This window comes from Bombus vosnesenskii, unplaced genomic scaffold (assembly GCF_011952255.1).
Source record: "Bombus vosnesenskii isolate JDL3184/JDL3185 unplaced genomic scaffold, Bvos_JDL3184-5_v1.1 scf7180000016262, whole genome shotgun sequence".
Classification (NCBI taxonomy): Eukaryota; Metazoa; Arthropoda; class Insecta; order Hymenoptera; family Apidae; genus Bombus; species Bombus vosnesenskii.
In genome coordinates, this window is record NW_022884331.1 from 1,365,952 (window position 1) to 1,385,233 (window position 19,282).

The 19,282-nt window shown below is 35.7% G+C and overlaps 1 protein-coding gene and 1 long non-coding RNA gene across 2 annotated transcripts; one reads left to right on the forward strand and one right to left on the reverse strand.

The window, feature by feature from the left end:
• Window positions 1–69: 69 nt before the first annotated feature.
• Window positions 70–5,488, reverse strand: LOC117242021. Its single transcript, XM_033508357.1, has 10 exons — window positions 4,855–5,488; window positions 4,573–4,792; window positions 2,714–4,451; window positions 1,987–2,247; window positions 1,768–1,918; window positions 1,535–1,708; window positions 1,186–1,453; window positions 828–980; window positions 593–735; window positions 70–504 (listed from the first exon to the last, which is right to left on the reverse strand). The coding sequence occupies exons 1-10, from the start codon at window positions 5,082–5,084 to the stop codon at window positions 258–260; spliced, it is 3,585 nt and encodes a 1,194-aa protein (XP_033364248.1). The 5' UTR covers window positions 5,085–5,488; the 3' UTR covers window positions 70–257.
• On the forward strand, window positions 4,463–12,122 carry LOC117242025. Its single transcript, XR_004495162.1, has 3 exons — window positions 4,463–4,655; window positions 5,929–5,930; window positions 12,110–12,122. It is a non-coding gene; the product is annotated as an uncharacterized LOC117242025 (long non-coding RNA).
• The last annotated feature ends 7,160 nt before the right edge of the window (window positions 12,123–19,282 follow it).

Sequence of the window (19,282 nt, forward strand, 5' to 3'; positions counted from 1 at the left end):
AAAGTACATTGTATCTTTTTAGAAACAAATATATTTTTTAATTTGAAATTAAACTATATGTAAAGAATATTTAAATACTGCAATAAAGATTTATTCTTTGAAGGACATGTTACAAACATATAAAAACAATAAAAATATACATTTAATATAATATTATTAAACTTACATATTTTTCTAATATTTATTAACATACAGATATTAAAAAATTTATATTGCTACTCATATTTTACATTTTGCAACTTCTATATTTTTCTTTGTTATACAGAAGTTACTTCGGATTTCGAATTAATACGTAATAAATTAACGATTTTATCACAATTTGTTACAAAGTCAAAGGCACTGTTATATGTCAAAATTTCGTTTTCTAGTTCTTTAAGTTTTGTTATACCATTTTTATGAATTTTTAAGTTTTTCTTTTTATATCTAACTGCTGTGATCATTTTATCTAAAGTATAATGCAGCCATAAAATATTTGTATAGGGTTCAAATGCTTGCCAATTGTTCCTAAAATAATGCGCAAACAATAAATACGCAATTTAATAAGTGAATAATGAAAATTAATATATGGAAATTAATATACTTAAAAACTTACTTAACTTTATCCCTCATCAAACGATATATTTCAAATTGATATTCGCCCTGAGCTGTAAACAGTGTAGGATCTGATGCGAGGTCATTAAATACACTACATCCTTGATATTTGACTCTTGAAAGGGTGAAATCTATAATAGACACCTAAAGGCAGAAATTCAAATATGTTTTTCAATTTAATTTAAAAAGAGAAATCTCACACTTAGCTAGAATTGAAAATTGTCTTTTGTGTATACCTTCACACCTTTACTAACTAGTTCAATGTTTTTTTGCCCAATCTTATAATATACATAATTTTCATTTGCCGATGATATTAATATATTTCCCCAATGTAAGTCTCTGTGTTCAAATTCAATAGCCTTTTCTGCAACTGCTAATGCTAATGCAGCCTATTAAAAAACATTAAATATAACTATTCAGGTTGATGAGAAATTAAATGTAAGTTGACTTGCTGGTTTAATTATCATATGAGATTAGTTGTATGTATTTAAAAATGAAAGAAAGTCACAATAATTCGTATATGACAATGAAACTTAGAAATGAATGTTAATATACTTAAAATTCTTATAATATTAGGCACATTATAATAATAACCTGTATGAACAAAATATGAGCTTCCTCTGCAGTATTAAATACAAACGCTTCTAAATCTTGACCTCCATGTCCAAGTTCGAGAACAATGTATAATTGATCATCATTAAACATTGATGGACAATCATTATCAGAATGTTTCTCTTCATCATAAATATTCCACAATTCTATAAGTCTTTCTGGATATTTTCCTTTTATACATTTAATATCTTTTACTTCTACAAATCCATCAGTATTGTACCTGGTGTTGAATCTTAAATTGTGTAATTCCCTAAAATTATTTTTATTAAAAGATTAGTATCATAATGAATTTTAATATTCATTATAACTAACAAATTGTAATTATAATTACATTGCAATTACAATTTCTGATAATATCTCATGAAATTTCTTTTGTGGTTCTCCATTTACATAATCACTACCTTCTATAGGAATAATCTTTATAACAGATTTTTTATTTTCTTGCTCATAAAGAAAAACTTCACCATATACACCTTCTCCAATTTTTCGACAGTGTTCCAGGTATCTAAACAAATTATTATATTATTATTCTCTAACAATTTCATTATATATACATATACTTACGAATCAGAAAAGTATGTTGTAAATGGTATATAATCTTTTTGTGAACATCTTTGTAAAATAACTTCTCTAGCTGTTGAAACTACATGTTCTTCAGTAACTTGGATATCACTGTCATTATTTTGAATGTTACATATAGAAGATTTTTGAGGATCTGTATGCAGATATATGAATATAATGATAAAAACATTATTAAAAATTAAATTTAATGATATGACTTACTATTTAATAATGTAAATCTCTGACTCTTAACAGGAACAATACCATAGACTTCAAGAAATGATGCATCTTCAATAGATTTCACTGTTTTATGAATTGGAACTACACGAACTGATATCCTTTTTGAAACACGTGTGAGATTGGTGGAATCACAAGTTTTACCTTTGTTATTAATCAATTCATATTCTGATTTATTAATTACCTCATTGGTTGTTCGTAATTTTGTATTACTATCATTCTTTTTTATGCAGCTTTGTATAATTCCTACATATATGAAAAATTGAATTAATATCATTATAATATATATTTAGAAAATTGTTATTTATATTACACTTTTAAGACCTACCCATTTACAACATATTTACAAAATAATGTATATTTTGTCTATTTTTTAAATAGAAAAACATTTTTAGAATGAAAACTTATTTTAAAGTAAGGAATACTTAAAAAATAAAAAATATATAAAAAGTATAAAATATGAAATGAACCATGTATATTATATCATAAAAAACATAAAATATTAATATTTCAGGTTAATGAATTTTACAGTAATATTTTGTTTTGTCAAATAAAGACACAACATTCAAATGTTTGCATAATCATATATGTATTATATTAAATTTTCTCTGTTAACATTCCAACAAAATCAATATAATGTATAATCTATTAAATCAAAAAGTTTTAGTTAAAAAATGTATGAAAAATGTCTTTTTAATCATTGCATAATTACCTTGTGTTTGCATATTTAAAATATCCTGAACACTATATCTCCATTTTTTACCTTTGCCAACAGATAATTTATCCAGATTAAATTTAGTTTGTAAATTGTGCAAAATTGACAAAGATCTTGCCCAAGATTTGCCTGGTTTTAAATAAACAGGTTCTCCAATTACTCTATGAGCATTATTAGTACATTCCTCCGTTATATTTTCTAAAACTGATAATTCCTTTCGTGATATCATTTCTCTTTCAGTGTTTGTCTTTTCTAAATGTATCTGTTTTTTCTTCAGTTCTGTACTATTATCACAATCTTCTGCAATACTAACTAAATCAAGATCCCATTTAGTATATTTTTTTCTTTTTGTAACTCTAATGGAATCTTGCAATTGCTTCAAAACTACATGAGATTCACCACATTTTCTGCTACTGTCTACAGAAGAATGGTTTATACTTAATACACTGTCTCTGCTTGACAGAATTTTTCCATCTACATTTGCTATATCATTGTTTTTATCGTCAGATGATGAATCTGATTTCGTCAATTTAATTGGCACTGAAGTTGCAGGTAATTCTTCCTGTGACTTATTGAATGTTACTTTTTTATCAGTACTTATATTTGCAGTAGATGTTTTATTTAATTTAACAAAATCAGAGTGCCTCTTATTATTTAATACAGTACTTTTTTCATTTATCACTAAATTATTAATAGATATTTTTACTATATCATTTACTCCAATATCATTGCCTAATGGAGTTTGAATACTTCCATTGGTATCATCAAATAAAGAACGTGACATATTTGCATCGTTAGAGAATCTTAAGATATGTTTATCTATTTTAACATTTGAAGTTTTATATTCTTCTGTTAATATTGATTTATTTGGTATATTATTTTTTTCAATTCTATTTCTTGGAACATTTTGAACCGAATCTCTTTTTGTTAAAAATTCTTTCTGATCACAATTCTCGCTATAACTAAGTTTAATCAATGAATCTACATCTTTATTATCTATATTTTCAAATTGATCGAAATTATACTTACTAAAATTAAATGTGTTTGCTAAATAACTAGATGACTTATGTTCATCTTTATATTTTTTTATTATATTTGTTCCTTTACACAAATCATCACTTATTAGTTTAGATTTTAATAAAATTTCATTATTTTCATTAAATGAGATGTTGCTTGACAATATTGTGGAATCCTTCAATTTTTCAAAATATTTAAGTGGAATTGGTGATAAAGATATTAAATGAGCATTTGATCTAACAGGTCTACCATTAGGTGTACTACTGAATACATTTTCGTATTTTTTTCTAAAATCAAGTGGTGCTATGTATGCATTTGTTCCTAATCGTTCTAGTTTAATAGTACAATGTTTTATTTTTGCTTCATCATGTTTTAAATTATCAATACTGATTCCACTAATTGAATGTTGGTCTAATAATTGATCATTTTCTTTTAGTAAATTATTTTCTATTGTATCTAACTTACTATTCCATTTTGATACAGCAGATCTGTCTAAATTAATAAAACATGGTTTTATCTCCACATTGTTACAAGATTTATCACTTTGTATATTACAAGCTTTATCGCTGTTTTTTACAAAATATTTTTTATTATAATTTTTTTTAGATTGTTTGATATATGAATATTTAAATGGCATTTTACTCGTTTTTATTTTATTCGTCATTTTATTTCTCGTTTTACGTAATTTATATTTTTTATAAGATAAGTCTTCTTGTACCTATTCAATAATATATGGATATTTATTACTAATACTTTTAATATGTGTATATATTAACTTATAATGTAATTTTAATGTAAATTTAACATTATGTAGATATACTTTATAATATCAAACCTACTTTAGATTCTCCATTATTTTTAAACTCAGATACATTTTTCTTAGACATTGTTTTCTTTGTAATATGCACTTTTATCTTTCTGTGTTTTTTAGAAACTGGTTTTGTGTTAAAACTTAATGTTTTATGCAATGAAGATTGGTGATTGTTTATTTCAGATTTACTATCTGAACTAGTTAGTAGTATTGTATCATTATGTGCCTTTGGCATAGGTGGTGGAATTCTATTAAACAAACAATTCTATTAATAATTGTAATATAATAAAGCAATAATAAAATTTCGTACCTTGCATTTTTAATTAGTCTATCAAATGTTGTCTCAAAAGGATCATTATACATAGAATCATTATCAACATCTTTCTCTTTAATTATATTTGAATTATCATTTAATAAAACATGATTTCTGCTCTTCATAATATCTAAAGACGAAATAACCATTTTTGGTACTGGAACTACAGCTCCTTTACATTTTTTTCTTTCATAGGTTCGAATACATTTGTTGACTCGTTGATTCATTTTGAACACCTTTTTATAATTTATTTATTTCTACGTAAAATCAGTTTCTCTTCTTTTCGTTTAAAAAGCACAGAAATTTCACATTTCCATAATAAAAATATATCAGATGATATTACCTACTAAACAATATCATATATTCCGGAAGATTTAACATCCCAAAATCAAAGTAAATAAAATAGTAAAGTGAAATGAAAACCAAATCTTTTTACGGTTTTATTATAGTACAGAAAGCGCGTTTTTTAAAATTAAAGATGGTGTATCAATGTTATGGCACTAATAGAGAAGAAACAAGAGTGCTCACGCTTATGATTCTGCTTGTTTCCGGATTAGTGCTACACCATGCGGTCAAGTGCTGAAATTAAATAAAGCTAGCATGTGCAAGAACCTATAAAATTAGAGATCTGCCCTGTTTGGTTGCAGTTTAGCATATACAAGAACCTATGTATTTAAGCTTAAAGTTAGGGATCTGCCCTGTTTAGTTGCACACTAGCATTGACAAGAATCTATCGACAAAATCGTGCAATAGTGAAACTAATTGTATGTTGCCTAAAAAAGAGAAATTGATTGTTTATTATATCTCCTTTAGAGAAACGATAATGATTCAGTGGAATTTAGATTTAACATTAATCCTCAGTACTTGGCATGTCAATTGTACTAGCGTGAATATTTTTTCATCGTCGCATGGAACCACATATTCTTTTTTCTTAGTACATACGATGGTGTTTGTTGAGACGGCCTTGCATATGTCACGTAAACCTAAGGGTTGGTTGATGAAATAAAATAGCTGAGTCGTAACACAACTATTGTCTTTATTTCACAGCACAGGTTTACACTGATCGGAGAGATGTTCACTATTCTATAGTTTTGTCTATTTCTGTTCAGGTGTTCTCGTCTCATTACGGAGGAAAGCTCGGTATGGGTGTGCCCCCGCGCGAAAAAAGAAGTCGAAAATATAGAATAAAAAATTTTTTTTTTAATTTTTCCATCGAGACAACGATCTACAGTGAGATCCGTTATAACGAGGCGTGATAAAGTGCACGCGTACCGAGCGAAAATTCAAAGTCGATTTTCTCGAAAACAAAGCCTCAAACGAAAAAATTTTTGTTCTATATTTTCAACTTCCTTTTTCGCGTAGAATCACCCCCTTTCCTCTTGTACCACCAGTTACCAACCACCCTGTATATCACACTACATTGTATTATTAATTATTAAATTAAATTATTAAAGTTAAAGTATATGCGCCATATCTTTAAGAAAAATTAGAATTTAATTATCAAAAACTTCGTTCCAATGTGCTTGCATAGAGAACACCATTATCCGCCACAAATTGCAGTGTTGTATCGTTTACGCGTAATTCGCGTCAAACTCTGCCGTGCAGAGAAACAGCCTCGCACAAAATTCAACCTTACCTAAGAGGTTAATGTAATAGATGTAGTATCGTGGAAAGAAGAGCCTGTGCTGGCACTCGATAGCAAATGCCACCATTCGACACTAACTAGTGTCGGACGACGGTAGCCCAGTGGTTAGCGCCTTAGGTTGCGAACCTTCGGAACCCAGGTTTGAATCCCGGAGACCGATTTTTCTTCCACGATACAAGAAATGAGAAGAAGAGCGGCTGTACTCAGCAGCGACATCTACAGCGCTAAGCGCCGTAAGAACTGCCTCGCCCCCAGCGATCATATCACAAAACCGACTCAGCTTGCTAGAATCAGAACCACATCCACAGTCACAGCCGGGACCAGCAAACTACCCAACATCAAATTCAACGCTAGAGCAAATAAAACAAAAAAACCAAATACCTACGTGGCAAAATGGGAAAACACAGTCCCATTACATCGCCAAAGCAATCAACACCGCAGGGGCGACAGGCCTCATCGTACAACCCTGGAGGACCAGCACTACCAGCAACACCACGGGGGGGTGGGGGCGGTTATCCGATGGACACCCCACCAGATACACCGCGGAGGAGCGTACGAAGGCCCTTGGGGTCTTGTAACGTTATGTTGATAGGCGGTAGTTTGTTTTCCCCCCTTGTAGTGGGTGGGGGGCCTTCGTACGCTCCTCCGCGGTGTATCTGGTTGGGTATCCGTCAGGTGCCCGGCCCCTACGTGGTGATGCTGGTGGCGCTGGGCCTCCTGGGTCGTACGATGAGGCCTGTCGTCCCCTGCGGAGTTGATTGCTTTGGCGGTGTGGTGGGACTGTGTTTTCCCATTTTGCCACGTAGTATTTGGTTTTTTTGTTGTATTTGCTCTAGCGTTGAGTTTGATGTTGGGTAGTTTGCTGGTCCCGGCTGTGACTGTGGATGTGATTCTGATTCTAGCAAGCTGAATCAAGTTTTGTGTTGTGATCGCTGGGGGCCGAGGCAGTTCTTACAGCGCTTAGAGCTGTAGATGTCGCTGCTGGGTACGGCCGCTCTTCTTCTTATTACTTGTGTATCGTAGAAGAAAAATCGGTCGCCGGGATTCAAACCTGGGATCCGAAGGTTTGCAATCTGAGACGCTAACCACTGGGCTACCGTCGTCAGACACTAGTTAGTGTCGAATGGTGGTATTTGCTATCGAGTGCCACAGGCTCTTCTTTCCACGATACTACATCTATTACATTAACCTCTTAGGTAAGGTTGAATTTTGTGCGAGGCTGTTTCTCTGTACGGCAAAGTTTGACGCGAATTACGCTTAAACGATACAACACTGCAATTTGTGGCGGATAATGCTGTTCTCTACGCAAGCACATTGGAACGAAGTTCTTGATAATTAAATTATAATTCATCTTAAAGATATGACGCATATACTTTAACTTCAATAATTTAATTTAATAATTAATAATACAATGTAGTGTGATATACAGGGTGGTTGGTAACTGGTGGTACAAGAGGAAAGGGGGTGATTCTACGCGAAAAAGGAAGTTGAAAATATAGAACAAAAATTTTTTCGTTTGAGGCTTTGTTTTCGAGAAAATCGACTTTGAATTTTCGCTCGGTACGCGTGCACTTTATCACGCCTCGTTATAACGGATCTCACTGTAGATCGTTGTCTCGATGGAAAAATTAAAAAACAAGTTTTTATTCTATATTATCGACTTCCCTTTTCGCGTAGAATCGCCCCTTTTCCGCTTGTACCACCAGTTACCAACCACCCTGTATATCACACTACATTGTATTATTAATTATTAAATTAAATTATTAAAGTTAAAGTATATGCGCCATATCTTTAAGAAAAATTAGAATTTAATTATCAAAAACTTCGTTCCAATGTGCTTGCATAGAGAACACCATTATCCGCCACAAATTGCAGTGTTGTATCGTTTACGCGTAATTCGCGTCAAACTCTGCCGTGCAGAGAAACAGCCTCGCACAAAATTCAACCTTACCTAAGAGGTTAATGTAATAGATGTAGTATCGTGGAAAGAAGAGCCTGTGCTGGCACTCGATAGCAAATGCCACCATTCGACACTAACTAGTGTCGGACGACGGTAGCCCAGTGGTTAGCGCCTTAGGTTGCGAACCTTCGGAACCCAGGTTTGAATCCCGGAGACCGATTTTTCTTCCACGATACAAGAAATGAGAAGAAGAGCGGCTGTACTCAGCAGCGACATCTACAGCGCTAAGCGCCGTAAGAACTGCCTCGCCCCCAGCGATCATATCACAAAACCGACTCAGCTTGCTAGAATCAGAACCACATCCACAGTCACAGCCGGGACCAGCAAACTACCCAACATCAAATTCAACGCTAGAGCAAATAAAACAAAAAAACCAAATACCTACGTGGCAAAATGGGAAAACACAGTCCCATTACATCGCCAAAGCAATCAACACCGCAGGGGCGACAGGCCTCATCGTACAACCCTGGAGGACCAGCACTACCAGCAACACCACGGGGGGGTGGGGGCGGTTATCCGATGGACACCCCACCAGATACACCGCGGAGGAGCGTACGAAGGCCCTTGGGGTCTTGTAACGTTATGTTGATAGGCGGTAGTTTGTTTTCCCCCCTTGTAGTGGGTGGGGGGCCTTCGTACGCTCCTCCGCGGTGTATCTGGTTGGGTATCCGTCAGGTGCCCGGCCCCTACGTGGTGATGCTGGTGGCGCTGGGCCTCCTGGGTCGTACGATGAGGCCTGTCGTCCCCTGCGGAGTTGATTGCTTTGGCGGTGTGGTGGGACTGTGTTTTCCCATTTTGCCACGTAGTATTTGGTTTTTTTGTTGTATTTGCTCTAGCGTTGAGTTTGATGTTGGGTAGTTTGCTGGTCCCGGCTGTGACTGTGGATGTGATTCTGATTCTAGCAAGCTGAATCAAGTTTTGTGTTGTGATCGCTGGGGGCCGAGGCAGTTCTTACAGCGCTTAGAGCTGTAGATGTCGCTGCTGGGTACGGCCGCTCTTCTTCTTATTACTTGTGTATCGTAGAAGAAAAATCGGTCGCCGGGATTCAAACCTGGGATCCGAAGGTTTGCAATCTGAGACGCTAACCACTGGGCTACCGTCGTCAGACACTAGTTAGTGTCGAATGGTGGTATTTGCTATCGAGTGCCACAGGCTCTTCTTTCCACGATACTACATCTATTACATTAACCTCTTAGGTAAGGTTGAATTTTGTGCGAGGCTGTTTCTCTGTACGGCAAAGTTTGACGCGAATTACGCTTAAACGATACAACACTGCAATTTGTGGCGGATAATGCTGTTCTCTACGCAAGCACATTGGAACGAAGTTCTTGATAATTAAATTATAATTCATCTTAAAGATATGACGCATATACTTTAACTTCAATAATTTAATTTAATAATTAATAATACAATGTAGTGTGATATACAGGGTGGTTGGTAACTGGTGGTACAAGCGGAAAAGGGGCGATTCTACGCGAAAAGGGAAGTCGATAATATAGAATAAAAACTTGTTTTTTAATTTTTCCATCGAGACAACGATCTACAGTGAGATCCGTTATAACGAGGCGTGATAAAGTGCACGCGTACCGAGCGAAAATTCAAAGTCGATTTTCTCGAAAACAAAGCCTCAAACGAAAAAATTTTTGTTCTATATTTTCAACTTCCTTTTTCGCGTAGAATCACCCCCTTTCCTCTTGTACCACCAGTTACCAACCACCCTGTATATCACACTACATTGTATTATTAATTATTAAATTAAATTATTAAAGTTAAAGTATATGCGCCATATCTTTAAGAAAAATTAGAATTTAATTATCAAAAACTTCGTTCCAATGTGCTTGCATAGAGAACACCATTATCCGCCACAAATTGCAGTGTTGTATCGTTTACGCGTAATTCGCGTCAAACTCTGCCGTGCAGAGAAACAGCCTCGCACAAAATTCAACCTTACCTAAGAGGTTAATGTAATAGATGTAGTATCGTGGAAAGAAGAGCCTGTGCTGGCACTCGATAGCAAATGCCACCATTCGACACTAACTAGTGTCGGACGACGGTAGCCCAGTGGTTAGCGCCTTAGGTTGCGAACCTTCGGAACCCAGGTTTGAATCCCGGAGACCGATTTTTCTTCCACGATACAAGAAATGAGAAGAAGAGCGGCTGTACTCAGCAGCGACATCTACAGCGCTAAGCGCCGTAAGAACTGCCTCGCCCCCAGCGATCATATCACAAAACCGACTCAGCTTGCTAGAATCAGAACCACATCCACAGTCACAGCCGGGACCAGCAAACTACCCAACATCAAATTCAACGCTAGAGCAAATAAAACAAAAAAACCAAATACCTACGTGGCAAAATGGGAAAACACAGTCCCATTACATCGCCAAAGCAATCAACACCGCAGGGGCGACAGGCCTCATCGTACAACCCTGGAGGACCAGCACTACCAGCAACACCACGGGGGGGTGGGGGCGGTTATCCGATGGACACCCCACCAGATACACCGCGGAGGAGCGTACGAAGGCCCTTGGGTCTTGTAACGTTATGTTGATAGGCGGCAGTTTGTATTCCCCCCTTGTAGTGGGTGTAGTAACGCGTGCCTCGTTATAACGGATCTCACTGTAGATCTTTGTCTGATAGAAAAATTAAAAAAAAAAAATTTTTATTCTATATTTTCGACTTCCTTTTTCGCGTAGAATCACCCCCTTTCCGCTTGTACCACCAGTTACCAACCACCCTGTATTTTAAAGCACGGTACGACACACAGACCCACGTTACAAATTTCACACTCAGAGCGCAGTAGTGTTGTTGAGAATTGTGGATCTTTGAGGCCGAAATAATGTTATAGGAACACTAAATTTATACTGAGGATTAATATTAAAACAATGATATATTTATTTCATGGACGATTCCTTATATATTCATCGATACACATTTGCACGCGTCTCAGCACTTTCTTCTATACCCGACTGTAAACCGACTCTTCGACGACCCTTAGCTGACTGAGGAGTTTACATTCATCTGTTTTCAACACGCTTCGGACACATAACTTCCACACACTGATATTCACATACAAGTATCTCTACTACGCACTTAACCTAGTCCAGCACAGAAAATTATACATATCTCAACACACCTCCTTAATTTTTTGTGCTGCATGTTCAATTCCTTTTATAAGTCAATCAAACTATTCTTAAAAATAATCTAAAATTTTCAAATTTGTTCCTTTGGTGTAAAATATAGTTTACTATTTTCTATATTATATTGCCTTGCTAATGACTCTATATAACTATTCTGATCCAATTTCATCTCACACTTCTTATTATCGTACTCAATGTTTATTCCTAAGTAAGTCTTTACTTCACCCAAGTCCTTTATCGCAAATTGATTTGACAATTTGTTTTTAATCTCATCGATTTTTCTTTTGTTTTTTCCACATATTAATAAGTCGTCTACGAATAGAATTAAATATATAACATCATCGCTCTCATACTTCATATACAGACAATAATCACTCTTACTTCTTTGAAATCCTAATTTTTTCATATACTCGTCGAAACATTCATACCAAGCTCTTGAACTTTCACGCAATCCATATAACGCTTTTGATAATTTACATACTCTCCCGCTTTTATCGTCGTAACCTATAGGTTGTTTTACAAATACTTCCGATTTTATAGTTCTGTTTAGGAATGCTGTTTCTACACCATTTGCATAATCGTTAAACCATATTGACAACAATAAGATAGTAATAACTTCAACGTTTGCATTTTTGCCACTGGAGAGTATAAATCTTCCAGTACTTCCTTTTGTTGGAAGCCTTGAACAACTAATCGCGCTTTCTTACGATTATCAGATTTATTCGTATATATCCATTTCAAGCCTAATACCCTTTTGTCTTTTGGTTTCTCTACTAACTGCCAGGTCTTATTTTTAATTAAACTATTCATTTCTCGATCCATTGCTTCTTTCCATGAAAGGCTGTCCTCTCCACTTAAAGCTTCTTCATAGGCTTGAGGACTGTCTGCTAACTACATTCACATAAATGAAATATGAACTCGCTTGGCCATATCTTTGAGGTTTCTTTCTTTTCCGTTCTGACCTTCTCAAATTATTTTCTGTGTTCTCAAATTTACTTTCTGGTTCGTTACTTGAATTTTTCTCCTCTTTTATTGTGACCTGCTAGACCTTTTCGTTTAAATCCTTTTCTGTTTCATCGTTTGATCCATCTTCTCCTTGAAATCCTACTAAATTATCATCATCACCTCTAAATTCTACGTGTCTTGCAATTATAATTTTATTATTAACTAGGATCCTATATCCATTGTTTTCATAACCTACAAGTATCCCAGTATCTGCTTTTTTGTCCCATTTCGAATTTCTTTTAATTTCAGGTATTCTTACGAAAACTCTACTTCCGTACAATCTTAAATTATTTATATTCGGTTTCCTTTTAAAGAATATTTCAAACAGTGTTTTATTTTCATACGTGTTCGTAATGGTTCTATTTTTTAATTGCGCTGCAGCTCTAATTATTTCCGGCCAATATTTAATATTCAGCTTTGAATCATATAATAAGCATCTAGCGGAATTCATAATTATTCTATTGTAGCGCTCAGCAGTTCCATTTAATTCGTGAACATAAGGTGGGCATGGTTCTACGACAATTCCCTTTGCCCTAGTTAGATTGTACATGTTTTTGTTCATATATTCTTTTCCATTATCGCATCTTAATCTCTTTATCTTCTTACCAGTAAGATTTTCAACTTTGTTTATGTAATCAAGAAAACAATTGTAAACTTCATCTTTTGATCTCAAAGTATAAATCAATGCACACTTACTGTAGTCATCTATAAATGTTAAGAAATATTTGGATCCATCAAACCCGGTATTTTTATGAGGTCCATTTAAATCGGTATGTACTAATTCTAAAATCTCTCGTGCTCTACTACGGTTGTTTTGGAAGGGTAAATTGTGCATTTTATTTTGGATACATGTACCACATTTTAATTTTACTTGTTCAAAATTTTCTGGCATTCCCTCAACTATTTTCTTCTTACACATTGTATCTAAATAATTAAAGTTTATATGCCCTAATATCCTGTGAAATTTTTCTTTATTTGTCATTTTTCCCACAATTTTAGCGTGAGATTCCTGCCTTTCAATATAACTACTTATTTTATATAAACCATTATCTTTGAATGCGATTCCTATCAACTTTCTGTATTTGTTATATATCTTTGAAATATTTCCTGCTGAGACTATCTTATTTTCATTCGTTACTCTCGCATAGCTAATCAAGTTATTATTCATTTTTTTCACATAAAATACATTAGACATTATAGTTTTAATCCTCCTTTTGTTTACTTCAAAGTAAGTTAAAATTTTCCGACTTTTGTTCCTTTTAGAATTCTACCGTCTCCTAACTTTACATTTATCGGGTTTTCCAAATTTTTGTATTCAAAGAAATAAGAGTCATCGTTTACAATGTGATCTGAACATCCACTATCCAATATTCAATATCCAATCTATTTTTCGCGTATCGCTAGTACATACTGAGGTGATAGGTCGTGATAGGGTCGGAAGGAAAACTCAGATTTATTCAACGATAAATGTTTATTCACTGTAATGTCAATGAGTACACTTGACGCAGGACTCGCGATTATATTCGGTTCGCGAATGCGCGGTTATAAGTTAGAGCTCGGATAGCTATGATTCGAGATGCGCTACGAGCGTGGACAATGATTGCACGAGATGTCGAGAGCTTAAGTAATTATTCGACTCGAACTGTGTAAGTGTAACGATCGTTGTGTGTTGACTCGCCGTAATAGACTGACTTTTTTGTCGCGATGCTGCTGCGGAGGAAGATGTGTTAGGATGTGTCTAAGGATGCGAAGGCATCGGATTCGTTGAGAAAAGCTTTGGTTCGGAAAGTGAGGGAAATGTACGTTAATGTTTATTGGCTAATTCGTGTTGGTCGTTGGAAAAGGATGCTAGCTGCCCCTGAGAGGGTGTTGCTAGCGGGAAGCATCGTGAGAGATAGCAGATTTCTCGTGTGTCCCCGTGATAGGTGGTCGACTTCGAGACTGATAAACAAAGACTGTTTGTCTCTTTGGAGGACCTTAGCTAAAATAAATCCTAAGATTTATAGCGGTCCTTGGGCTAGCTGGAAATATTCGGTACGAATGTATCGACATCTGGCAATCATCTTGTCCGCAGGTATAGGGTCTTTGTGTCGTGCGTCACGCGACGCAAACTGTTGGGAAGTTTACTGTCAAGTGCCGCCACAATACCATAATTTCACTCTTACTATTTTCGGGCTCTACTCTCGTTAGGAAAGATTCAATTTTTTTGTCGTCGTAGTCCTCATTGTAGCGTTGTTGCTTGCCTCTGCTTCGTCCTTGTTGACCAAATCCTCGTTGGCCAAATCCTCGTCCTCTTTGGCCGAAACCTCGTCCACCGCAACCCCTATACTGTTGCGGCTGATACGCACCTCCTTGCCATTGCGCTCCTCCGTTGTTTCCGCCATTGTTTCCACCCCTGCACGTGTTTGTGCAATTTCTTGCCATGTGGCAGTACTTTCCACAGCCATAGCACTTTATGTCCTTTTTTTCAACTGTGAATGCATTTGATCTTGTCCTATCACTTTCCTTCTTGCTACGCGTTTCCCACATTGTGATTTTATTTTTTAGGAATTCACATGTTTGATCACTTTCTTTCACTGAGTCGATTAAGTCCCCAATATAGCTCAATGATTCTGGTAGTGCTTTCAGCATGTAGTCAAGTTTTTCACGTTCATTTACGTTTGCACCAGCACTCTTTAATTCATTTATTGTTTTTTCAAAATCCGTGAAAAATGAATTTGATTCTTCAAAGTCATTCAGTGTCATCATGTCTAGTCTGCTTCTTATAAAAACTTGCAATGCTGTTGATTTCCTCATATACATCTCATCAAATTTCTGCATTATTTTTAAAGCAGTGTCCTGATCACCAACAAATTCTAATTGCTCATTAGTTATACTGCTATAGATGTAGTTCATCGCCCATTGATTCTTTTCATCCCACTTATCTTGCTCTTCCTTGTCCATTTTCTCTCGTGTAGCCGGTTCATAATATTTTAAATACATTAATACATTAATACATTTAATGACGCTTTAAATACATTAATATTCTCTTCTTCCACATTTTGTAATCACGTCCATCGAATATTTGAACCTTAATTTCGTCGTCCCTTGGCATCTTGATTCGTTTTTTATTTTCACCCTCTTTTTTCTTTTTCAAAAATAATCCTCTTTATTATTCAGATTCCTTTTATTTGTTCTGGCAACAGCCCTTCTATCTCTTAGAAGTTATTTCCAATTTTTTATCTTTTCTAAATCGATTTTTATACATTCACTCCCGGTCACACGTGGTTCCTTAACATTGAATTTCAGCAACCCCGATTTTTGCTACCATGTTGAGAATTGTGGATCTTTGAGGCCGAAATAATGTTATAGAAACACTAAATTTATACTGAGGATTAATATTAAAACAATGATATATTTATTTCATGGACGATTCCTTATATATTCATCGATACACATTTGCACGCGTCTCAGCACTTTCTTCTATACCCGACTGTAAACCGACTCTTCGACGACCCTTAACCGACTGAGGAGTTTACATTCATTTGTTTTCGAGACGCTTCGGACACACATACTTCCACACACTGATATTCACATACAAGTATCTCTACTACGCACTTAACCTAGTCCAGCACAGAAAATTATACATATCTCAACAAGTGTTTTTCAAATTGCTCTTCGTTTCTGAAACTACATTTTGAGGTTGACGATCCTAAAAAAATTTAAGGGTACGGATCGGCATGTTAAGAAGAGATAAAAGATGAAGAAGATTTAACCCTTGAACTGTAGAGGTAGATATTTCATGTTCAAGTTATTTTGACCGAGTTGAGTTTCTCGCAAGGGAGCAGGTAGAAAACCTTCCCAGCCCCCTGCCTAAAAAAATTATTTGATAAAAGTTTTATGATAACCTTAATCCAAAACATTTGAAGATATCATACGAATTTTTTTGGAATCTTTGCTTATTATTATTATCGGTGGGATGTGTTGTTGCATTTTGGATTTAGTAATAATAATCTTATCAGTAGAAGACACGGGTTTTCTACCATTTGGCTATGGGCGCTGTCGTTCGTCACTTTCTTTTCTCCACTTGCCGCACTTTCTCTGAAGCACTGTTTTACACGTCCGTTTAGCTCGGCTACTTGGGCAGAACTGTTAACGATATGAGCTGGGGCCTTTTCTTTTGGATCCGTATCTATCTGTAGCGGTACTCGACAGTGAGCTTTCCAACGGTTTCTGTCCAGTGGCTCACTACACAAAGACTCTATTCTTCGAATAAGATTCTTCGGGCACTGGCGCTCAAGAGGAGATACACCCACATGAGAGTATAGGACCCGGGAGAGGACTCGAGCGAGCAGGCGGCCCTAAACGACCTAGGAACCGCCAAACTGGGAGACATGGAGAAGCCGCCGCGACCTCCCGCTCACCTACAGTATGATCCAGGTGCTCACAGGACACGGCGTATTCGGCGAGTACCTGATGAAAATCGGACGGGAGACGACGGACATCTGTCACCACTATGGAGAGGGCAGTGACACGGTGCAGCACACACTGGAGTTTTGTCCGGCGTGGGAGCTGTCCCGCTACACTCTGCGGCACGTCATAGGCGAAAGACTGGCCCCTTCGGCGATCGTAAAAGCGATGCTGAACGGGCCACAGAAATATGAGGCTGTCTGCCTCTTCTGCGAGCGAGTTATGCTCGCAAAGGAGCGAGCAGAAAGGGAGAGAAAGAGAAACTCTCACTCTTGTAGGATAACGCGATGGAAGTGGATGGCGGTCAGGCGGCCTAGAGCCGCTTCGTCGCCGTCTCAATGGACCGTGACTAGAAGGGGGGATAGCGCTAGGGGCAATCTCTAACGCCAAATTCAACAGTCAGGGAATTGTTAGGACTGGCTCGAACATGAGGTCGCGGGAAGAGGGTGCAAAGGAAGATAATTCATAAAAGGTTCCTGGAGCACTCTTGTCATACGCGCAGGATGGTCATCGTAGAGTTTTAGTCGGTAAGAGTCCGACACTACTCTGCTGTTACCGATTATTAGCAGCAACGGAGTATCCATGAGGATTTCTCCACGTGCAAAAAAAAAAAAGGTAAAATTAGGGGAAATGTGGGGTTTCCCATGTTTCTCAGGATTCATACGCAAAGACTTAAAAATACCAACGGTCAAAGAAGAAATTGTTAAAGGATATAGGTTTGGGCTTATTAATTAATCGATTCACGCAGATTCGATTTTCTCCAATATATTTTATCGCCTCGTACAACACGTCTTAACACACAGAATACACTTGGTCAATTAACACGTGGTCGACTTCTAAGAAAAAAGCGTCGTTAGAAGTCGTACCAACTTAGCTTGTAGTAACTGGCGATCATGCCAACCTAACATTTTTCAACAGAAATCGGCAGGTATGCAGAAAAATACAAGGAAAGAACGGCAACACATCCAAACCAGCTGGCTGCTGAAGCGAGCAAAAGTCTCATAGAAACAGAACTAAAAAGAAAACACCCCACTGACCTCGCTAAAGAAATAAAAAAGTTAAACTCGAAGGTAGTATCCCGCTGGGGGTAGCCATCCACATGTTATTTAGCAATTAAGCTAGAAAAATTTACCAAATGTCCAGCTGGACAAATTGTAAAATACAAATTAAATAATAACAAAAAAAAGACATTTTCTTGCAGAGCCACGAAAAGCTGAAACCATTAATTAAAAAATCAAACCTTCTTATTTTTTATTTGTGATGAATGAAATCTTTACCAATATATATGCTACATTTCTCTAATTATAATAACAACAAACACAATATAATTTGGAGCATCCTTGCTTACTTAATAAATGATAATTAAATACATATCAATAAATAAATATAATTCAAATTATACCTTGTTTGATCGGAAAGATTACAAATACGTTAGTAGAAGTTTAATTTTAAAAAAGTCAAAAATAAAATTTATTTTTTAAATTAGTACCTACATGCATTGATATGCATGTAGTGATATCTGACATTGTATCATGTTACACTATTCTACCGCGGTGGACCATCGAGTTTTCCACTGCATCAAGGGGAATCTCCCTCTCTGTGGTAGGAATGACTACTATGCAATTACCGTAAGGTTCTTTTTCTGCAATTATTGGAGGTTTCCTTTGCAAAAAACTACGGTGCAACTACAGCAAATTCTGTCATGACGTCAAGCCCTATTTGCAATTAATTCTTCTATTTTTATCGTTTTCGTAAACGAATAAACAAATGCAAAACAGGTACATCACGCCAGAAATATTATTTGTAGCCGATCAATTACTAAAATTACTATTAAAATGAAATTTAGATTTTATTATAACAAATCGCGAGGAAAGTAAGTTTAATGTCTATAGAAAACATGTTAAAATTATTACATCATTTCATTGATCTATTATCGTTTGAAAAGAAAGCTTTTCTTATCTTCACCAGAAAAAAAGGTAAACAATTAATTTCCCTTACTGAGGTAACTTATCTTAATTATTGTGCGATTGTGTTACTCTTATATTTGTCTATATCGTATAGAAAACTATGAACATTTCCATAGAACAATGAAACGATTCTTGTACCGTGGAACCATAGCGAGTATAACTCCTTTTCTGATGGAATTAAATAAATTCTTGTATCTGCTAGCGTGGAATCAAACTGGGCAGATTCTTAACTTTATATATTCTTGAATATGGAACACCTTCA